Here is a 22,051-nt window from a genome sequence, read left to right as displayed (position 1 = left end):
ACGTTGTGATAGATGGATAACATTCATCGAGCGTGTTGAATGTGCGTTCGTTCCGAGGAGCAAACATAGACTCGGACCACTACCTTGTTGCAGCAAAGATACGCACTCGGTTAAACGTAGCAAACAAAGTACGATCACAACAGATAGTCACAGCATATTCCACTCAACTAGCCCAATTGCTTAATGAAAGCACTCCTCATCCCGATAACATATCAGCGCAATGGCAAAGTATTGCTCACTCCATGCAAACAGCCGCAAAATTCATACTTGGATACCAGAGACCTCCACCAAGGAATTCATGGTATGACCAGGAGTGTCTTGCTGCTACCGAAGAGAAAAATGCGACATATAGGGCTACTTTACAATCCGTAGCAACGCGTAGCGCACGAGAGATATCGGGAGAAAAGGAGAGAGGAGAGACGTCTTTTCCGCAGGAAAACGAGGGAGATGGAAAAGCGGGAGTGTGAAAAAATAGAGATGTACAGGAACCCGATTGAAGTCCGAAAATTCTACCAAAGAGTCAAGCATCAAACTGATGCCTTTCGAACAGGCACATCCTCCTGTAGAGACCAGCAAGGTAATTTGGTAACTGATACAGATAGTGTGCTTAGGATATGGAAGGATATGGACGATTGGAACCTGAGTATCCTGTGCCCCGTCCACAAGAAAGGAGATACGACTGTATGCTCTAAGTATAGGGGCATGAGTCTACTCCCTATTGCCTACAAGATCGTGTCAGGGATATTGGGCGAACGACTAAAGCCTATGGTCAACGAGATAATTGGACCATACCAATGCGGCTTTAGACCTGGCAAGTCCACCATTGACCAGATATTTACTCTGCAGTAAATCCTGGAGAAGACCCAAGAGATGCAGATCGACACCTACAACCTTTTTGTCGATTATAAAGCAGCCTTCGACAGCCCGCTGCGTTCAAAGGTATTCCAAGCCATGTCTGAATTTGGTATCCCCGCAAAGCTCATCCGGCTTTGTAAAATGACTTTAACTTTTTTTTTTGGAGGTCACAGTTATAGTTCAATATTGAAAAATTTTGGGCACCAGTTAAAAGTTTTGATAAAGGAATATGCCAATAACGACGGATATAGGTGGAATAGTACTTAACGGGTGAAATTGACCATCATTTTTGTGCAAAAATATCCAAACTTAGTTCCATATTCTAAGTTCGGAGAGGCGTGTCCCGACAAATTACGAAAACGAAACGTGAAAACCAACTATTAACCTCTATCTTGATGCAAACTATATAAAAGAGCGGTTACATAACGGAACTACTGTCTGAAATACAATTGGGTTTCCTTGACCCCTGTGGTTTGTTTGTAAAGAACTATGAACATTTACCTCCCATGTAGAGTTGTGCCAATAGGATGGTTTTGAAAATCGATGTAGGATTTTTTTAGGCGGCACCTAACATAAATATTTTGTTTTGTTAGATTTTAAGATTGCTAAAGTTTGAGCACAATTGGAAGATGTTAACACATGCCACTGTGGCCTCAAAGTTTCCATAGTAATTTGTATGCGGCAAAAAATTTAGCAGTTCATTACTGTGGCTAGTATTTATGAACGTCGGGTAAGATTTTGATATTGTCCCAATATTAAATTTGACCAATTTTAGGTAATTTGGGCCCTGTAATATAGCCTTATATTAAAATCCAGTCGATTTTCACAATTTTTTGTAGGATTACTTTTGTTAGCCACAGAAATGAACTATAAAATCTTTCTCATCTATTGGACAATAATTACGGTCTTTAAGTGAATTTCGTGAAAATGCCCTTGGCCCTAAACAAATTACAGGCGAACTTCTCTATAACAAACTTCCCTATATAAATTTTTCCTCTATAACGAAGAAAAAATTAAGACACAGTTTTTTTAGCCCATTTTCACATGTTTTAACATCTTTATAACAATCTTCCCTATAACGAACACTTCTCTATAACAGTGTTTTTATTGCACAAGTGAGAATTCTCATAAAAAATAAACTCTTTATAATGAAGTTTTGTCAAACTTTATCTCATCGATGTTTACAAAATAAATCAAATACAAAACATATTAAATTGCACACTAAAAAAGAGAAGTAAAACTCATTTATCAGCGCTTTTAGAATGAAAATTAAATCAAAATAAGTTCAATTTTTAATTGAAGTTAGACATCTAAAGGAAAACAACTGACCATTGTTTTAAAAACGCTGGTTTTCTTAGAACTGCTATAGAAGCTGCTGATATTGAAGAAAATAATATTTCTATGACAAAGATGTTACGATTGAAGATCATGTTAATGTCACTTCTCTTGTCTTTACTTCTTCACTTCTTATATAAAACTCAATTTATGTTTACTCATATGCACATTAGACTGGTTTTAACTCAAAGGGAAAAATTTATTTATTTATTTATTTATTTTATTATGATTGTCTACACAATAAGATGATAATCTTATAGTTACAGTGTAGATTTATATGATAGTATGATATCCAACTTAACTAGTATGGACACAATATATAATGAGGGAAAAAATAATTAATGAGGTTAAATAATTAATAAAATTCTAAACATAAAATGTTAAAAAGAATGAGCAAACAAATTATATCACAATTTAATTAATGAAGTATTGAAAAAGACGTTTTTTGAAGGACTTCGTGTGGGGTAGAGTATTCCAAAGACGTATACTGCTGACATAAAATTGCCGTTCCGATACAAGACTGCGCCTTTTCTTCCTCTACCAGATTGAGCAAAAGTAAGTTTTTGAAACAAGTAAGTCGGTTTTTGCTTCACAATTACTTTTTGCAACAGAATTAAGGACCTGATATTAAGAAGATCGTTGAAGCTAACTCCGTAGAGCAAATGGGGAGATACGCTGGGATCTATTCAGACCATACACATAACGAACTATATTGTTGTATGTCACATTTAATTTGCGCACACTTAAGGAATCGCAGTTGGCGAAAAGCTCACACCCATAAATCAGACCAGGGGGAAGAAACGATTTTGCTAGTAGAATCCTAATATTTAACGGCGTAAACGAATGCGTAATCCATAAGGAATGCAATTTTGCATACGTCTGACCAGCAATAATATTAATGTGATCAGACCAACCCAGAGAGCTGTCTATTTTTTGATTATTAATGTAGATATTTGGATGTGGCATGGTGAAGTTCTTATTCTGGTGCAGAATAATACATTTAGATTTAGTGAGGTTTAGTAATAAGCCATTTGCAGTCGAGACTTCAGAAATTTAAACTATAACGAACTATAACTGTTGATGAACAAGTTAATTTTCTTCAAGGCAATATCACACTTCTACACGCAGAAAAATTTATGTTAGAAATATGTTTGGATCCAAACAAATTTATGTTTGGGACCGGTTGCAAACAAATATATGTTTGGATCCAAACATAATATGTTTGGGTCCAAACAAATATATGTTTGCAACATTTTGTAACATATTTCAATTTGATACGTTTGGGTAAAACATATTTTTTATGTTAGAACATTTTTTTCATGGGTGGAGAGAGGATGTTTGTCAACGAGAGTAATAACAGTGCTCTCGCGGCTTTGAAATGCTGTTTTATAATAAAGAGTTGTGTGTATTGTATAATAGAATACGTAGAAGCGAAGAAGGGGGCTTTGGTGCTTTGATGGCGTGTATGCGTCATACTCGTGTGTTTCTTGTTTTGTTGTTGTTAACAGCAGGCGAAGAGGATAAGAAGAAATGGTATAAATTATTTTGTTTTTTCTTTCTTCAGTGTTTTAGTTGCCCTTGTAGAGTCAAGACGGTAAAGTGAGTGAATAAATCAGTGTTTTGTGTTTTCTTAAAGAAATTGTGCTTTTTAGTAAATTAAATGCCCAATACATTTTATAATTGAATCGGAAAGTTGAATGGAATTATTTTATTGGACAAGGAAGAAATCGCATTTAATATTGGTAATTACATACTTATGTATATTTGAAATATGGCATATCCATATTTATTTATTACATTACATAATCATTTGATTCTAGATGCCGATTCCCCGCTGATGATTTCAACTATGAGGACAATTTGTTTTATTTCACAACTAAGGAGAAGCGTTCAACTAAGTTTCTATATATTTTTCCTTTTTAAAAGTGTGACTATTTACAAATTATTTCAATCAGTTTTTCTTTTATTAAAGTGTGTTATGTATTTCTTTGGAATTTTGTATGTACCTATGTGTTTGTTGTTCTTTTGTCTTTCAATAAAAACCACAACATTTGTGTGTATACTATAGAGATAGCCAGTGAGTTCTTACTGAGAGCAAGTGAGCACACATTTTAAAGTGTTTTACATTGAATTTTACGCTCCCTTGCTCTCAGTAAGCGCCCACTGGTGCATGTGTTTGTTTTTTTTTGTGCCTTTTGGGTTTGTATTTTTGTGCACCCAAACATATAAAATGTTTGCACCCAAACATAAAATTGTTTCCACCCAAACATATCTTTGTTTGCACCCAAACATATATATCTTTGCACCCAAACATAAATATCTTTGCACCCAAACATATACATGTTTGCACCCAAACATATATATGTTTGCAGACCCAAACATATATTTGTTTCCACCCAAACATATATTTGTTTGCAGACCCAAACATATATTATGTTTGGGACTGTTGCAAACATATATATGTTTGCTGCAAAATATGTTTGGGACATATGTTAGAGAGGCCGTTTTTTTTGCGTGTATACAACGCAACTGTCCCTTTAAAAAATAAAAAAGTAATTTCAAACATCAAACCTTGGATCAATAGCACAATCAAAACATTCATTAAAGAAAGAGATCTTGCATACTCACGTTGGAAACGTTTTAGAACGCCTGAACTTCATCATGAATTTCGTACGGCCAGAAGTAAGGTCAATAGTGCAATAAAAGCAGCACAATTCAGACATTACTCATCAAAATTTATGTCCGCAATAGATTCAAAAAGGTTATTCAAGACATTGGTATTGGGAAACCAAACTTTAATGCTCCGTATCATGGACATGTTGACGACCTTAATAAATCGTTCGTAAATATACCAACCATACCTACGGACACGGCCTTCTATAGTAATTACGACGGGTATTCAGATAACTTGTGTTCGGATAGCGGATTCGAGTTCAGATGTGTGAACAATGAGGAAGTATTCAATAGTTTTCATTAGTAAAATCAAATGCTGTAGGTTTCGATGAAATCGACCCAAAATTTATACGCATAATCCTCCCTGAACTCCTACCATATTTTACATACCTTTTCAACGCTGTTTTCACTTCTAGTATCTACCCCACTATCTGGAAATACGCCAAAATTATTCCAATCCCAAAGTCTAATGGAGAATTTCGATAAGGGATTATTTTATATTATTTTATTTTTTATTGGAACCAAACAGCACAAGTCGACATTAATGGAGAACTTACCGACTGCATTGCAATATCGAGAGGAGTTAGACAGGGCTGCATACTATCACCATTACTATTTAATATTTACGCCGAAAGAATTTTTCAAGAATCAGTCTCTAACGTTCGTAAAGACATATATATTGGTGGAACATTCGTCAACAACATCAGATATGCAGATGATACCACGTTAATTGCAAGTAGCCTGTCAGAATTACAATTCCTTCTGAATCGTCTAAATATCTGTAGCGAAATGTATGGGTTAAAGATCAACATCCCAAAACCTAAATATATGATTATATCCAAGTCCGGAAACCAAGAAACAACCGAATTACAAATAAATAATGTACATATAGATAAAGTACAGACCTTTAAATATCTCGGCGTCAAAATAAATGAAAACTGGGACAACACAAAAGAAATACGATGCAGAATAGAAATGGCAAGAGCTACATTTTTCAAATACAAAAATGTCTTATGTAGTCATGACATAAACATGGAAACAAAAATTAGATTTGTTAAAACTTATCTCTGGTCGGTCTTGCTGTACGCCTCAGAAGTATGGACGTTAAAAGCCGTTGACATAAAGAAACTGGAATCTTTTGAAACGTGGATTTATCGACGTATCCTAAAAATCCCATGGACACATTTGATACCCAATTCAGTAGTTCTGACGTGAACTCATTACGACAATAAAAAGAAGAAAAGTGTCATATCTTGGACATATAATGAGGAACCGAAAATACAAGCTGCTCCAAACCATAATCATTGGAACGATAGAAGGGAAGCCATCCAGAGGACGGAAAGAAACATCATGGATTGACAATATACTGAAATGGACCGGCATTGGAAATCTCTCAATCCTACTGAGTGAAGCCAGAAATAGAGAAGCTTTTATGGAGATCACTAATAATATATGAATATACCTTAATATTTGTAACAAATAATGATATATAATTGTATTGGTCGCTTATATTCGAGATCGAATATGCAAATAAAGAAGAAGATTTATTCTCAAAAAATGTGTATGTATACAACAAATTCCGCGGAAAACTAGTCTCTAGGGGAACTGGCCCTCTTTTACTTGTTTATTTCTAACTCACACCGTCTACTATCAATTAAAAATAAATATTGTTTAATTTAATTTTCAATATATTTAAAAATATAAACTGTGGTATAAACTATTCTTTTCATGCTTTTCAAATCCCCAAATCTGTCCTGTGCAAAATATAATAGATCTGGAGCAGGCATTAAATATTTTAAATTAATAATTTTTTTTGATATACGATATGTACTTAGACCAAGATGAGTTGATTGCCATTTTTGAGGAAATAGTTTTTGTTTGTAAATGAGATTTGGTCGATAAATTGTATGTCAGATCAACTCCAATATAGACATTATCTGTTCACAAGTTCAATTTATTGGTTGTCATAACGCCATTTTAAATTTGAAGGCATTGTTTGAGTAATAAAACTACAACCGTCTCGTTGGGTTGTAAATTCTATTCTAATTTTATTCGAGATAAAATGAATCTTAAGAACTAAGTTACAAAATAATTCTTAGCCTATCTTCTCTTATTCTATGCTCTTATCACTACAAGAACCTCTTCCCTTGCTGAGTGCATTATCACTTGGGCGATGCCTTTATTATCAATGCATCCCAGCTGTTCACATAAACTGCTATCTCTTATGCTCTACTTATCTAAAATACATAGATTTTTATTGCCCACTGCACTTAAATATGTTATGATCGAACATATTAATAGGAAATGTTGCTGCTGGAAAACTGACTGATTAAAATATTTTCCAATATTACACGAAGTTCCCCAACAGCACAACCATTACTAAATTCGTGTACAAATAATTTGTACATTCTCCGCCGCGGCTTATAGTGGGAGTAGTGGATTATCTAACATTATGTTACTATTCTAGGTCACTGCACCAATGACATTATTTTTTAGAGCTCTTCTCCAACGATGAAATACGTTGTATACTCCTTTCGGCTATGACTCTCTCCTATGTTGCTTGAGTTTGATCCGTTCTTTATCGCCATCTCTTAAATAGTTTTCATTCCCGTCATCAGTTTTATCAGTTGTATCGAAAATTTTTCGTTCCCGTCATGCAGACCGACTTCCGTTAATTCATCACTTGATCCTGGGGACATATTATAGGGATGTGTCCATTCACTGCACTTTTCCTGGCTGTGGGTTTCAATCAACGGTTGTACACATGTTCCGTTCTCCATTCGTAGTTGTTCCATTAGTTCATTTTCTTCTTCTGGAGTGTCTTGATTGACTGTATCTTTTATATTCACGAATTCTTCCACAACTCTTTCTTCATCACTGCTTCCCGTGTCTGTTCCAGCCGTCTCATTCAAATCATCTTCACAGACATCGACCTCACTCTTTTCACTGTTGGTTACAAAACATTCCAATTTGCCAAAATAGTCCTTGCCACACAATAGTTTGTTGTAGGCAGCAATTTCTAGATCCAATGAACTTTCCATGTCCGTTAGAAGTTGGTCATCTCGCATCCTTTGCACCATCGCATTATGTAAACGTTGCAATTCAGCTTCCAAATTGGCTACATCCGAAACAAGACTTGTACGCTTATTTTCTAGCAATTGCTCCAAATCAAGTATGCGGGCATTCAATGTAGCTTTTGTCGATTCCAATTCACTAACTCGACTATTCAAGCTATCAACACGTGTACGAGTCTCAAGTAATTCTTCGATAGCACTAGAGTTACTTTTGGTTGCAGCTTGCAGACTAGACTTCGTCTAGTTGTTCTTCTACTTGTTGATTACGGTTTTGTAATTCTTCATTGGAAGACTGCAATGAATTAAACTTTACACGAACATCCGCAACAACGTTCTTAAACGTTCCTGGAGGCCTTTAACCTCACACAATAACGCTTTTTTGTCAGTGCATTCTTCATAGAGCTGTACTTCCAGCTGTTGAGTTGTCATCTTTTGAATACAATCAATTTGTTCGTATGATTGTTTCATTTCTGCTACATTCAATTTCAGCATCCTCACCTCCTTTACGAGGTGTGTATTTTCTTCTTGCACAACATCGAGATTACATTTGGTTTCTTTCAGCTCTGTGCGCAATTTTTCCAAAAAACTATTCTCTTCATCCATGGCTCTTGTTTCCTCAACCTGGTTGACCCAGTTGTGGGGGTAGAAGATCCAATATCTTTCAGCCATCCAGAGTCTCTCCATTGAATCCTCCTCCCACATCTTATCATGTCTACCTTTGTCTACGGGACAGAACTTTTCTCCTTGGAATAAAGCCTGGAAAGCCTTCCCCAATTCTCTAAGGCGGATTTGCGCATCTTCGGCTAGCTTTTATCGGCCTTCTAGCTCTCTATTTCGAGCCGTTAGTTTATTTTTTTTTTTTTTTTTTCTTTTCCAATTTATATTTTGTGTGCCCTTTTTCGTATATTTCCTTTTTTATCTTTAAATTTGTACTTCAATTTTACGTTTTTAATTTTTGTCTCTATTTTTGCTTCTTCCTTTTTGACTTTTTATTTTTTTTTAATTTTGTATTAACTTTACGTTCTCTTTTCTCGGCGCCTTTTTTAAATTACATTTGTTGTATTTACCTCCTTTTTCTTTGTTATATTCTTGATCTTTGTTTTTTATTTTTTTTTTTTTTTGTTTTAATTTATGCTTTTCTTTTATTTTGTTTTTCTCTTTGAAGGATCACTGTAGTCCTTTTTTAATTTTTTTAATATATTTATATGCCCTGTGGGTCTTTTTTGCGCTTAGTTCTTCTCTTCCTTTTTAGAGAAGAACCGCTTCGTTTTTCCTTTTTTTTTTTTGACGTGTATATTTTTCCAATATTTTGTTCTTTTTAATTCTGTGGCCACTGATTTTGAGTAATAAAACTACAACCGTCTCGTTGGGTTGTAAATTCTATTCTAATTTTATTCAAGATAAAATGAATCTTAAGAACTAAGTTACAAAATAATTCTTAGCCTATCTTCTCTTATTCTATGCTCTTATCACTACAAGAACCTCTTCCCTTGCTGAGTGCATTATCACTTGGGCGATGCCTCTATTATCAATGCATCCCAGCTGTTCACATAAACTGCTATCTCTTATGCTCTACTTATCTAAAGTACATAGATTTTTATTGCCCATTGTACTTAAATATTTTATGATCGAACATATAAATAGGAAATGTTGCTGCTGGAAAACTGACTGATTAAAATATTTTCCAATATTACACGAAGTTCCCCAACAGCACAACCATTACTAAATCATGTACAAATAATTTGTACAGTATTATTGTACATTTCCTGACAATGAGTATTATTGACAAGGTTGGCACCATAGTGCAGTGGTATACACACCCGTCTTGCACGCTGAAGGTCGTGGTCCCGAGAGGTCCCCGGCCAGGCAAACATCAAACATTTTTCAACGGTGGCAAAATACCCCTCAGTAATTTGGCGACATTTCCTGAGTATTTCCAGCCATTTAAAACTTCTCTGCAAGTGGTGTTTTTAGGACACGCCGTTCGGACTCGGCGATAAACTGTAGGTCCCATATCCTATGCTCCCCTATGCCCTACCTTTTTAAAACGACATTTTAGCATGCTCACTTTTTAAATATGATATATTCCCTGTGGCCTATTTTTTTAAAGTGCTAAAACTTAAATGTTCGTAAAACTTACGAACGTGTCCGTTTCCCCGACCCTGGGTACATATTTTAGCCATAAGACCCAACCACTCCCACTTTTTTAAATATGTTACAAATCAATGGAAATACCACATGTTATGCATAACAAAGGTTTGGTTTTATTTGAAAGCAAGTGTTTAGATTAGAAGGCAAAATATCGATAGCTATATCTTCATCAGGTATATAAGATACATTACAGAAAGGTGAAGGACGACACAGTCGGCCCTTAAGTTGCCACTGTATATGAAGGCCACACATGGAATATTTAATATAAGTTATCATCTGGAACGGATGTACGATGGCATATAAAAAATCTCTAGAAGCTATAGATCGATTCTTGAAGGATTTAAGACGCAATTAACGTTTAGATTTCAGACAAACACTTCCAGTTATACTATTCCAGTAGATGACATAAATGTATGTCTCAAGTCATCAGTTCTTTGGCGGTATGTCATATCGACACCAACATCTCTGAAGATTTTTTATTTATAGTCACTTGCAGATTCCTACTAATTAGCGATGCAAGAAAAATATAATTGACTTAAGAAAATGCACCATTTTTTGCTGCAACGGATTTTAAGAATAGTTTATACCTCAGTTTATATTTTTAATATATTGAAAATGAAATTGAACAATATTAATTTTTAATTGATAGTAGACGGTGTGAGTTAGAAATAAACAATTAAAAGAGGGCTATAGTCGGACAAGGCCGACCATGTGATAACCAACACCTCTTTCCCTAGAGACTAGTTTTCCGCGGAATTTGTTGTATACATACACATTTCTTCATAAAATTAAAATTTGTATTGAGAATAAATAACAAAGGCAGTAAATTAGCCTTTAGCGTTGTCTAAATTCCGTACGTATTTTTAATTTATTTTTTAAATGCTTATACGGACTCTTAGGTAGTATAATTTAGATTTGCTCCCAGTTTTTATATTTTTATAATTTTCCGCGAAAACAAAAACAAATTTTAGAAATTATGGTGAATCTACGGATGAATATCAAATGCCTATTACTGATATATGCATACATTTTGTCAATACAACAAATAAAACATTTTAAAATATTTTTACTTTATAAGAAAAAGATAAAAACCGCTATAAATTTTGTGAACGCGAACAGATTTTGAGCCAGAATGTTTTTCATTAACCTTTAAACCAAAAAAAGGAGATATGCTCGCAAAAAATTTTTTTTCAAATGGAATTGTAAAGGAAATTTCGTTTTTACCATATGTGTTTGCAAACAGTCCCAAACATAACATATGTTTGGGTCCTGCAAACAAATATATATTTGGGTATATTTTTGCACCTAAACAAATATTTGATTACATGAAATATAAATACAAACCCAAAATCCATAAAAACATACACATACGCACATTTATAAATGGTGGTGGTTTTCGTTTTATGCATATATGCATAAATGCATAGAAATACAAAATACAAAAGCAACAATGGACGCGTAGATACATACAAAATTCCAAATACCAGAAATATTGTCACACATTTAGAGAGAAAAACAAAGAAAAGTTATTAATTATAACATATAGAAGCATCGTTTAACGCTTCTCGTTATTTGTAAAATAAGACACATTATCTTAAAAACTGAAATCATCAACGGGAAAACGGCATCTGAAATCAAATGATTATATAATGTAATAAATAGGTACATCCATGTTTCAAATATATTCATGTGTATGAAAAATGTATTAATATTATTACTAATTGTAAATGCGATTTCTTCCTTGACCAATAAAATATTTCCATTCACCTTTTTGATTCAATTATAAAATTTAAAATTATAAAATTTATTGGTCATTTAATTTACTAAAAAGCGCCATTTCGTTAAGAAAACACAAAACACTGAGGTATTTACTCACTTTAACGTTTTACTCAACGACCACCTTGGGGAAAATGAAGAAAAAAATTCTTTCTCGCAAAAAGAACAAAAATAATTCTTACCACTTTTTTCTTTTCCTCTTCGCTTGCTAGGTTTGTTAACTGTTACAGATAAATTACTGCTTGTGGCCGCACACACACGACTAAAGCAAAAACAAATGTTGTTCACCCTCCCGTCGTCGCTTCTACGTTTTCTATTGCACCATACACACAGCTCTTTATTATGTAATAAGCGAGAGCCCTGTTGTTACACCCATTGACAAAAATCTTCAATCCACCTATAAAAAATATGTTCTAACATAAACATAAAAAATATGTTGGTACCCAAACATATAAAATTGAGATATGTTACAAAATGGTGTTAACATATATTTGTTTGCGTGTAGAAACACGAGGTCGTAAATGGGTTTCACCTTTTAATGCGGGCTACAATAAATCGTTACCGTTATACTAAAATTTTACCGAAAAAACGAAAAAAGTACCACAATAATCGATTTATAATAATCAAATTGTTGGCTTTTTATACCATTTGGTTTCCTATCGTTTTCAGTAGCTTTGTCATTGCATCCGACAGATAGAATCCTGCTCTTGCCGTTATTTTGACATGGTCGTAATTAGTACCTCTTTGTAGGGAGAAAATTTCTAGTTTATGAAATTATTTTCGAAAAAATTGCAATTTATGGGGCACCCCCACTTGTGAAACCCAAAAAGTAAATTTTTTATGATCTTTTCCAAGAAAATTAAAAAACTTTTTCGGTAGATTTCTTTTTTATCAGAAAAAGCAAATCTTAATCTATTGTCTGAAATTTTTTTGATTTTTTATTTTTTTTTTGGTTTAGTGGCAAATGGCCGTCCACGAAACCCTTTTTTTAAAAAAGCGTTTTGCCGTGCCGACTCTACCTCGAAAACTAATTAACCGATCGTCATATATTTACAAGCCAAAATGTAAACTTAAAAACCAAAATAAGATATATGAAAACATATGTATGGTCTGTCCTACTGTATGGCATGGAAACATGGACCTTAAAATCCGTAGATATGAAAAAACTGGAATCATTTGAGATGTGGACATATAGTCGCATCTTAAAGATATCATGGACACAATTCATATCAAATAATGAGGTTCTAAGAAGATTACATAAGGAAAAATAACTGCTGAACAACATAAAGAGACGGAAAACGGCATACTAGGGCCATATTATGAGAAATCCGAAATACAAACTGCTGCAAAGTATTATCCGCGTAAACATTGAAGGAAGGCCTACTTGAGGGAGGAAACAACTACTGTAGATTAACAACATCTAAGAATGGACCGGCATACGTGATGTCATAAATCTGCTAAGAGAAGCCAGAAACAGAGAGACTTTTGCCGATATTATAAACAATATTTAATAATTGCTTGTGCGTTGCTGTTTTATTATAGCAACAATATCGAAAAGCATTAGCTTCGCTAGCAATATTTGTGTGAAATGTGATGCTACATGTTGCCGTTGTTCATTGTTGCTAAACATATTTCGAAGAAATTTTAGCAGGCAAAGCTGCAAATTTTCGATGCTTTTGCTAATATGTCGTTAGCATTTTAAACCCTTCGTATAACGTCATACTGGAGATTACTTTAGAAATCAATAAAACTATTTTTGATGATAAATATTTGGGATTTCATTATTAGGTAAGAAACTTATATAGTAACCTTCGTATGTGCATATCATGTAGAATGTGACTTTTAGAATCGCAACAACTCTAGATTGGTAGACTTTAGGAAAAAGAATCATTAATATAGAGAATTTTAAGGTCATTTGCTTTATTCACTTTAAAACTTAAAACCTTAATTTATTGTATCTATATCTGCGAAAACTTAAAAATCAATTGTAGGTGCTATTTCAAAAATTAACTCATCTTTGTCGTTTTAAACGATTAAGGCGCAAAACGAATACATGAAGGAACGAAAGTATTGGAAATCAGCTACAAGCTAAATTTTTACAGAGAAATTAAAATCTGTAAGACTTAACGACATTTTATTAGAAAAATTTATCCGAAATAAATAAATTTTGCTTAAACTGGTTACAGAATTGACTTCCACTTGAATATTTTCTCCTGCATGTTCTGTTAATTAATAGTAAATAATATTTTCAGTTTTTGTTCCCTACTTTTAGGTTAAAGAAGATTGGAAGTATGTTGCAATGGTCCTCGATCGGCTCTTTTTGTGGATTTTTACTCTAGCGGTTTTAGCTGGAACAGCTGGAATAATACTGCAAGCACCAACTTTGTACGATGATCGTATTCCTATTATTGAACAGAAAGATGTAGACTTCTCTGGAAATTCTGCTGGTCGCTGCCGTCCCCCACAATAGCATATAAGAGATCACATCTTAACATTATAGCTCAAATACTATTAGTAGATAATGTGTTTATTTGATAAATGTATGTATTTCATGAGCCTGTATCTGTCGCATTTACACAAATAACTACTCCGTCGCTGATTTCGATGCTTTATATAAAAATTCAATTATGTGTTTATTGGCGACGAAGCCAATAGTAATTAAATAACGGATGTAACAAGTTAACAACTTTGAGTCCCTTATGTACCGTTTATCAAATAGCCATAACATATGTAGTATTTTCCTGTTAAGGTATGTTTTAGGTACCTACCATGTATGTAAATGTATTTCTATTTAGAATATTATCAATTTTATGAATATAAATATAGAAGTTATCAGAAGGTTTAAACTGATGAGCAATACATATTAACTGACCTTATTTCAGTAACAAGTAGATTTGTCCTCAGTATTTTTCTGTAATTCTCATAACAATTATATATTGTCAGAATAGTGTAATTATTTGAATAAGTTGTTATTAAATTATTTATACATGATTTTATGTTCACAATTGATTAATAAATAAACAATGAATGTCGTTGATAATAATATAATCCATTAATTCAAATATACATAAGTCTTGTCAGAAAAATTAAATATATTATTTACTTCAACTGTTGATTAATTGCCAGGAAAGCAGGGTTTCAAAGTCGGATTCGAGCAAATTTTGTAGTAAAAATTATTATTATTAATTCTTGATATTTATTCGATTTTTAATGTAACAGGTAAGTTTTATTAGATTATATATAATATAATCAAAATATTAAATGGAGTGCGTAAACATTGTCCGGCTAGGTGCAGCTGTGTTATTTTGACAAAAATAATAGTCGATGAACTTAGTTTCTAAATACAAAAAATTAGCTACAACATCTTTCCCCTTTCAGGTTTTCAGACAGATTATAATGGCGACTCCAATAAGTGCACTTTCTGAGGTTTGGCTAGAAAACAAAAATTGTGTCGGAAAATATGCCTTACTAAATTATATAACAGACCTGACTGGAAAAGACGTTGACTACACAAATTAAAAAAAGTTGTGTTCTTTTTAATAAAAATGGGCTTCATCCCACCGAAGAAAACCCTTCTTGATGTTGGAGCGACTACATTCCAATACTGTGATAGAGCTGTAGGAAATGTAACCAGTCAGTATTTCTTGTAATTTTTAATAAAATTCTAGTCTTTTTTGACCCGACTGCGCGATTAAAAAGCTGTAATTTGAACGCATTTTCTGATCATAAAAGATTCTTTTGTCGGGAGAAAAACATAACCTCGCTGGACTCTTTTAACCAAATTACATATGAGTCTTCCTCTACATTAGTTTATAGTAATTTTTGACAATTTTCTGATGTTATATAAAGACTTTTTTGAGTCGTTTTTTATTCATTTATTGGTTTTTTCTCTTTATTTGTGACTATTTTTCGAGGTCCTTACCGAACCATTTATTAGTATTTTTATCAGGCGAAGCATATGGGAGATCTTTAGAAGAAGAAAATATCAAGAAAAAATTAAAGAAGTTTTCTGTTTAAGTCTTCTTTGTTTTTTGTTTCTTTTATTTGTTTTGTTTTCTTTTCTGATTTGATATTTAATTATCCCTCATATGTTGCGATGGTAAGTATACCGTTTCTTCATTCACATTCCATTTATTTATTTTTTTTTATTTTATTTATTTATTATAGTTAATGGAATTCAGTTTCCTTACAGACTAAGATAACAATTCTTCATTTCATTCTTAATTTCACTTGGCAAAATCTGAATATGTGTTGTATTTGTCAATACTTTTAATATTGTATGTGACAATTATATCAAAGTTTTGTGGAAAGTGTATATGAGAATTATATACACGGTCGTGGCACGATAATTCTTCTCACAAAACATGTCCGATGGAGAAACGTGTTTCAATCTGGGAACTTCTTCGAGTTCCCAGAAACGGAGTAGTGTTTTGCTGGACTGAGGAAGAAGGCATGGGACCAGTCAGAATCCAGCCGAATATTGTGTTTTGGGCTAAGAAGAGTCGAGAATATTTCGACGCATCCCTTCCAGCAAAATTTGTGAATACAAATCCGCCCCCAATTCTTCTCCCGATGGAGAAACGTGTTTCAATCTGGGAACTTCTTTGAGTTCCAAGAACCGGAGTAGTGTTTTGTTGAGAGATTCCTCCTCAGCTACATCCAACACAGTAGAAAAGACCTGGACTGAGGAAGAAGGCATGGGACCAGTCAGAATCCAGCCGAATATCGTGTTTTGGGCTAACAAGAGTTGAGAATATTTCGACGCATCCCTTCCCGCAAAATTTGTGGATACAAATCCGCCCCCAATAACAAATCAACAGGTCTAGAATCAACGAGGTGGGAATCAGCGAAACGAAGATTAGGCAAGCGAGAAGTCATGTTTGAACTGAGGGGAAATGATGGAAGACTTCCAGAAATTTTTTGAAGAACAAACGCAAATGTCTCTACTACTACGGAAAAATCGATTGGTGAACCAATGCGAAGCGAACAATTTTTCTTTGAAGTGGCATAGGTAGAACCATTGACACCAGAAACAGTTGCATTGATGGACCGAGTTGGCAATTTAAGAACCTTTTGCAAATTTTCTGTAATAAACGAAGCCTCTGAACCGGGATCGATAAGAGCCCTAGCGGGATACGAAACTCCTAAATGAACAATGTCGACAATCGCAGATCCTAGCAATACATTCCAATTTTGGGATATATGGAACACTTGACTATTCATGGCTCTAGGATTAGCGCCGGTGGAAGTAGAAGCTATGTTTCCATCTACTTGTGGAGGATGGCTATTGATCAACGACGAAAGAGATGTGGATGGTCTAGGTGAAGGAGATGAAGAAGGCCTATGCAGCATAGTATGATGGCGACTATTGCAATTACTACAATTGTGGGTACTAGAGCAGTCTGTGACTGAATGTCCCACCGAAAGACAATTTAAACAACAACCCTGCTTTTTAGCAGCTTCAAATCTCTTTTCAAAAGAAAGTGCTCTAAATTTAGGACAAGATTGAGTGAATGGGATTCTTTTCTACAAAGTATGCAGACCGATTTAGATTTATCTTTAACCGAAGAAGTAGCTAGATTAGTTTTGACTCTACTTTTCGGAATTGAAATAGAAGAAGAACCTCTCATGTCCCTAAGGCAAGCTAAAGTTTGCCTTCTTTCTGTGAGAAATTTATCTAACTCTTTCCACGAGGATTATCCTCGTTTGTCTTTAATAATCTGCTCCCACAGAGAGACAGTAAGTCTAGGCAAACGTTGTAGGCAAATAAAAACCAAAATTGGATCCCAGTGATCCGTGACTACATCATAAACTGACATAGCCGAAATACAGTAGTTTTCACTTAGCTGCATTAGTTTTAGCTGCGTTTTGGCGTTAGCTGCCCAATTTAATTTTTCTTTCATAGAACAAATATGCTACTTTTTATCAAATTTATTTAAGATAACTGCATATTTGGCTTACGTGCACAAAAATGTCTGCAATTTTTCCATGTGCAGGTAAGCGAAAACTACTGTACAACTATTTATACCACGCTGTAAAGTTTTCAAATTGGAACTAGTCTCATTTTCAAAGGCAGGAAGATCAAATAAGAGCTTAAGATGATAATGGACAAGAATACGTTTGTTGTCGTACGTATCCTTCAACGACTTTCAAGCTAAAGAGAAACTTTTGAGGGTGAGCGGAAATTTTGCAACGATTTCCCTAGCCTCACCTTTTGTTTTTTGCACCAAGTGACAAAGCCTTTCAATGTCACTTAGCCCAGCGTTATTAATAAATATGGCTGAGAAAAGGTCTCTGATAGTGGGCCACGATAAGAAGTCGCCATGGAAATCTTCAATGTCACACGGTGCTAAATAAAGATGATGCATGTTATTCTAAACGTATGGTGGTAAGTTCCAATTAGCAATAGAAATGTCCGAAGGGTTTTGGACATCTGGAAAAGCAGAACTATGTATAGAGATATTGCCAACATTAGATGCTGGTGGTTGACCAATATTATGTATATTGGACCCACAAATCGCAGAATTGAAGCGATGACTATTTTGAGATTGACTGTTTTGAGGAGTACTAACGAGCAAAGCAGATGGGGAAGCAGGGGGAGACTTTACGGACTTAAGCTCCTGCAATTTTTCATTAATTGCCGAAAAACAGGCGACATAGCTTTCGCAAGTGGATTGATATTTTGCGTCAGCCGAAGAAATGTCATTTGAACTAGTACCCTCCACGGTAATAAGATGATCCAGATACTTATCATAAGTATCCTTCACTTTCTTCCACAAATCTTGAAGATCCGTGATACGAATCTCAAGATTGAAAATATTGTGATTTTCCGGCCAAATCAAGTTAAAGCCAGCAATGAATTTGACAACATTGTCAAGAGCACGAACGAATTGTGTAACAGGAGTGACCGACATGATTTGAGACAAGAAAAAACCAAAAAATATCGACAGAAAATTCCAAAAATCTCAAAAAATTAGGTTTTATCTATTTCAGAAAGTCAACTAGAACCGAATGTAGGGTGCAAACTGTCTAATTTGCAGAAAAATATCGAGAGAAATAAGTGCAATGGCCAATAGCGACGAAAAGCCTGAGAAATTTGCGTAAAATTTCGAAGAAACACAATCACAAAGGAAAATAAAACACAAGCAAATTATAACCGTCAACTACCACACTTCGAACCAACCAACGACAACGAACCAGCACTAGTGGTAGGGAGAGGAATAATTGGTTGGTAGCTTGTATATGAATAGACCGATCGACGAACGATGCTGCTTGGAATATTTGGGTATTTTTGTTGTTGCGTTCAAACGACAAATGAGATTAGAAAATTGTTGGTAGTTTTTAGAATTGCAAAGAAAAGGGTACGATGGAGAATGCGAACAAAAGCAAACAAGGCAAAAATTAAATTGGAATAATTTCGATTTTTGTAAATAATCGGCGAATGTATTAAAATAAAGGCACAATATTGGGATTATTGGTTATTTTAATACGATTATTTAGCAAATTGTACGACGATAGGTGGACTGTATGGTGATTTTTTGTTTGTAACACACGTGTTAAGGTAATTGTAGGGCGACCAGTACGCGACCTAGCGAACAAATTATCAAAAATCAATATTTTTAAACCGAAACAAATGCAAAAACAAAAAACACTCGCGGTATGCTCAATATAAAAGAAACTGAACTACGTACCTTTGAATGTATGATGTTGTTTGTGGATGATGTTTAGTTTATTTGGTGATTTTTGATGTGGATGATGGTGAGACGATGCGCACTGATGAGGGGAGACGATGATTTTGTTGTTCTCCTTTTGAAATAGGGAAAAAAACAAAATTAGCAACAACTTCACTTGCAGGTTATTGATCCGGCTCGATTGGATCAAAATGTTGGCGTGATTCCAGTGTTTGCGAAACACAAAAAGAAAAGAAATAAAAACAATTTGTGTATGTTTATTTTCAAATCTTTGTTGGTAAAGTTGGTGGGTTTCAAAGAAACAAGTCTTTACCTTTTGTGTGTGTTATTGACAAGAGCGAAAAAACAAGTGAAGTTGCAGGTGGGCAGAATAACGATAATAAGGCCGTGACAATCAACTACGACCGTAGCATTGGAAAGGGCCCCTCTGCATCCGAACTATGCGAATAAAGCTTTCCAGGAGAGGTAGTAGAAAAGATCGAACTCCCTCCTACAAATAAGGCTCCTGGAAGAAGTGCAGAGAAGATTTCCCCATAGAGCTCGAACGAGCGGCCAATTAACGTAGTTAATTGGAATGCTGGGAAGGGGAAACAAAGTATCGAACGTATACATTGGCGTAACCAATGTATCGAACTTATACACATAGTAATGCCAAAAGTCTTTAAGACCAAAGTGCGCATTACAAATAAATACAAAATTGTTTGCTGATTAATCCATGACTAAGATAACAATATACAAAAAAATATAGTTTGCAAAAATAATGACAAAAATTAAAAAAAAAGAAACTAGAACAAGTAAAAAAGTGTCAGTATATATAATATGACCAAGACCAAATGTTGGACCAAATCGGTTGAACAGTTCGAGAGTTATCGTTATCTCCGACCTCCACATATGTAGACATAGGGGGATTTTAAACCTTTCGGGCTGTTTTCCCAAGAACTATGGACTCGCCCCTGAAAAAACGTTTACCGTCTAATGGAATAGCGAATGCAAATCGCTCAAACACAAATCAAAGCGATTCAAGAGCAGGTCCTAAACTGAACTTTTCCGAAATTTTGTGTGGGAGGTACCCGAAGGCGTGAACCGATTGAGTCCATATTGGAACCCCATCTAAGTTTGGTAGAAATATCACGATGTGCAAAGTATGGACCAAGTCGGTTATTCCTTTAAAGAGTTATCGTGCGCACAAATTTTCCGAAAATTTTCGAATTTTTGTGGGGGAGGTTCCTGAAGGAGTGGACCGATATAACCTATCTTCGAACTTAAACTAAGTTTGGACAAAATATTGCGATAGCCAACTTTTGGACCAAATCGGTTCATCCGTTCGAGAGTTATCGTGCGCACCAGCCAGACAGACAGACGGACGGACATTGCTAAATCGACTCCAAATTGTCTGAAACACATTTCGTCCAAACATACTTGGGTTCTAAAACCATTATTTCGATGAGGCACATTTTGAACGTATGAAAGTGTATATACCCTCGTTAGCATAAATGCTGAGGGTATGAAAACGGCTCCCCAGTCAAAAAAGAATGAAAGGTAAAGAATTAAAATCTCATGTTAATAATAATGCACGTACTACAGGCACTGGGCTACGTATTTAAGCACATGATATAATTACGTTTAAATGTATTGGGGTAATATGCAAAACTTCGCAAGTTAAGAGGCAGGTGATTCCAAAGCCTTGCTACTCTAACAAGGAATGATGGATCATAGATACCGGACCAAAAGCGAGGAAGTGAGATTTGTGGATTTCGCAAGGATCGTGAGAAAATGAACTTTGAACAGAGTAAATCCGGTGTACCGTTTTTAATAATTTTATAAAAGCATGACATAATCTGAACATCTATGTACGACTGAAACGGAAGCCCCAAAAACTGCAAAGTATAACTGGAGACATGATTTCTATAATTTAAACGATATACAAATCGAACTACCATATTAATTATTAGAATATAGAATACCAGATAATACCTCTATACCAAAGGTAATAGTTGACATTAACAACGAATATGCAAGCTGCCGTCTAACAAAGTACAATTGAATTTATGCAAAATGGAAATTACCTTGGGAAATAACGTGGGCCTCAACAATATTTCCATCCATAACCATGTGAAATGAATGACTACTCTGACGTATAGAGCCAAACAGTAATGATTTAGTCTTACTCACATTTACAATAAAGTTATTGCGCTGCATCTAACAACTAACATTAGTCAACACTGCATTAACAACTGGCAATAAACCAAAAGAATTTGAACCACAAAAAATAGATGAATATCATCGGCATACATAAATGGCGAACATACATCAGCATCAAGGGCATCAACTATATCATTGATATCTAATAATAATCTAGAACTGTCTCGGAATGCATACAGTCTGATGCGACGGACTCCTCGTCGCATCACAAAGTGTAAACTAAGAAACCTACGGGAAACTAAAAACAAACACGTCGCACACGATGTTGCTTCTTTCGTTGCTTATGAGAAACTC

The 22,051-nt window shown here is 34.6% G+C and overlaps 1 protein-coding gene across 7 annotated transcripts in view; it reads left to right on the top strand.

Annotated features, from left to right (window-relative positions):
- The window catches only part of nAChRalpha4 (nicotinic acetylcholine receptor alpha4), a 562,559-nt gene extending 547,609 nt beyond the window's left edge, over window positions 1–14,950 (top strand). For 4 of the 7 annotated variants that reach the window (XM_073992641.1, XM_073992599.1, XM_073992614.1 and 1 more), the window contains one exon: window positions 14,137–14,482. In XM_073992641.1, coding sequence (XP_073848742.1) covers window positions 14,137–14,334 — 198 coding nt within the window. In that variant the 3' untranslated portion in view covers window positions 14,335–14,482. Of the gene's footprint in view, window positions 1–14,136 lie in introns of all 7 variants that reach the window. The other 3 variants (XM_073992624.1, XM_073992651.1, XM_073992631.1) reach the window with 1 other exon arrangement.
- The last annotated feature ends 7,101 nt before the right edge of the window (window positions 14,951–22,051 follow it).

This window comes from Musca autumnalis, unplaced genomic scaffold, assembly GCF_047663935.1.
Source record: "Musca autumnalis isolate F117 unplaced genomic scaffold, ASM4766393v1 scaffold_1, whole genome shotgun sequence".
Taxonomy (NCBI): Eukaryota; Metazoa; Arthropoda; class Insecta; order Diptera; family Muscidae; genus Musca; species Musca autumnalis.
This window is presented reverse-complemented; position numbering and strand designations above follow the sequence as displayed.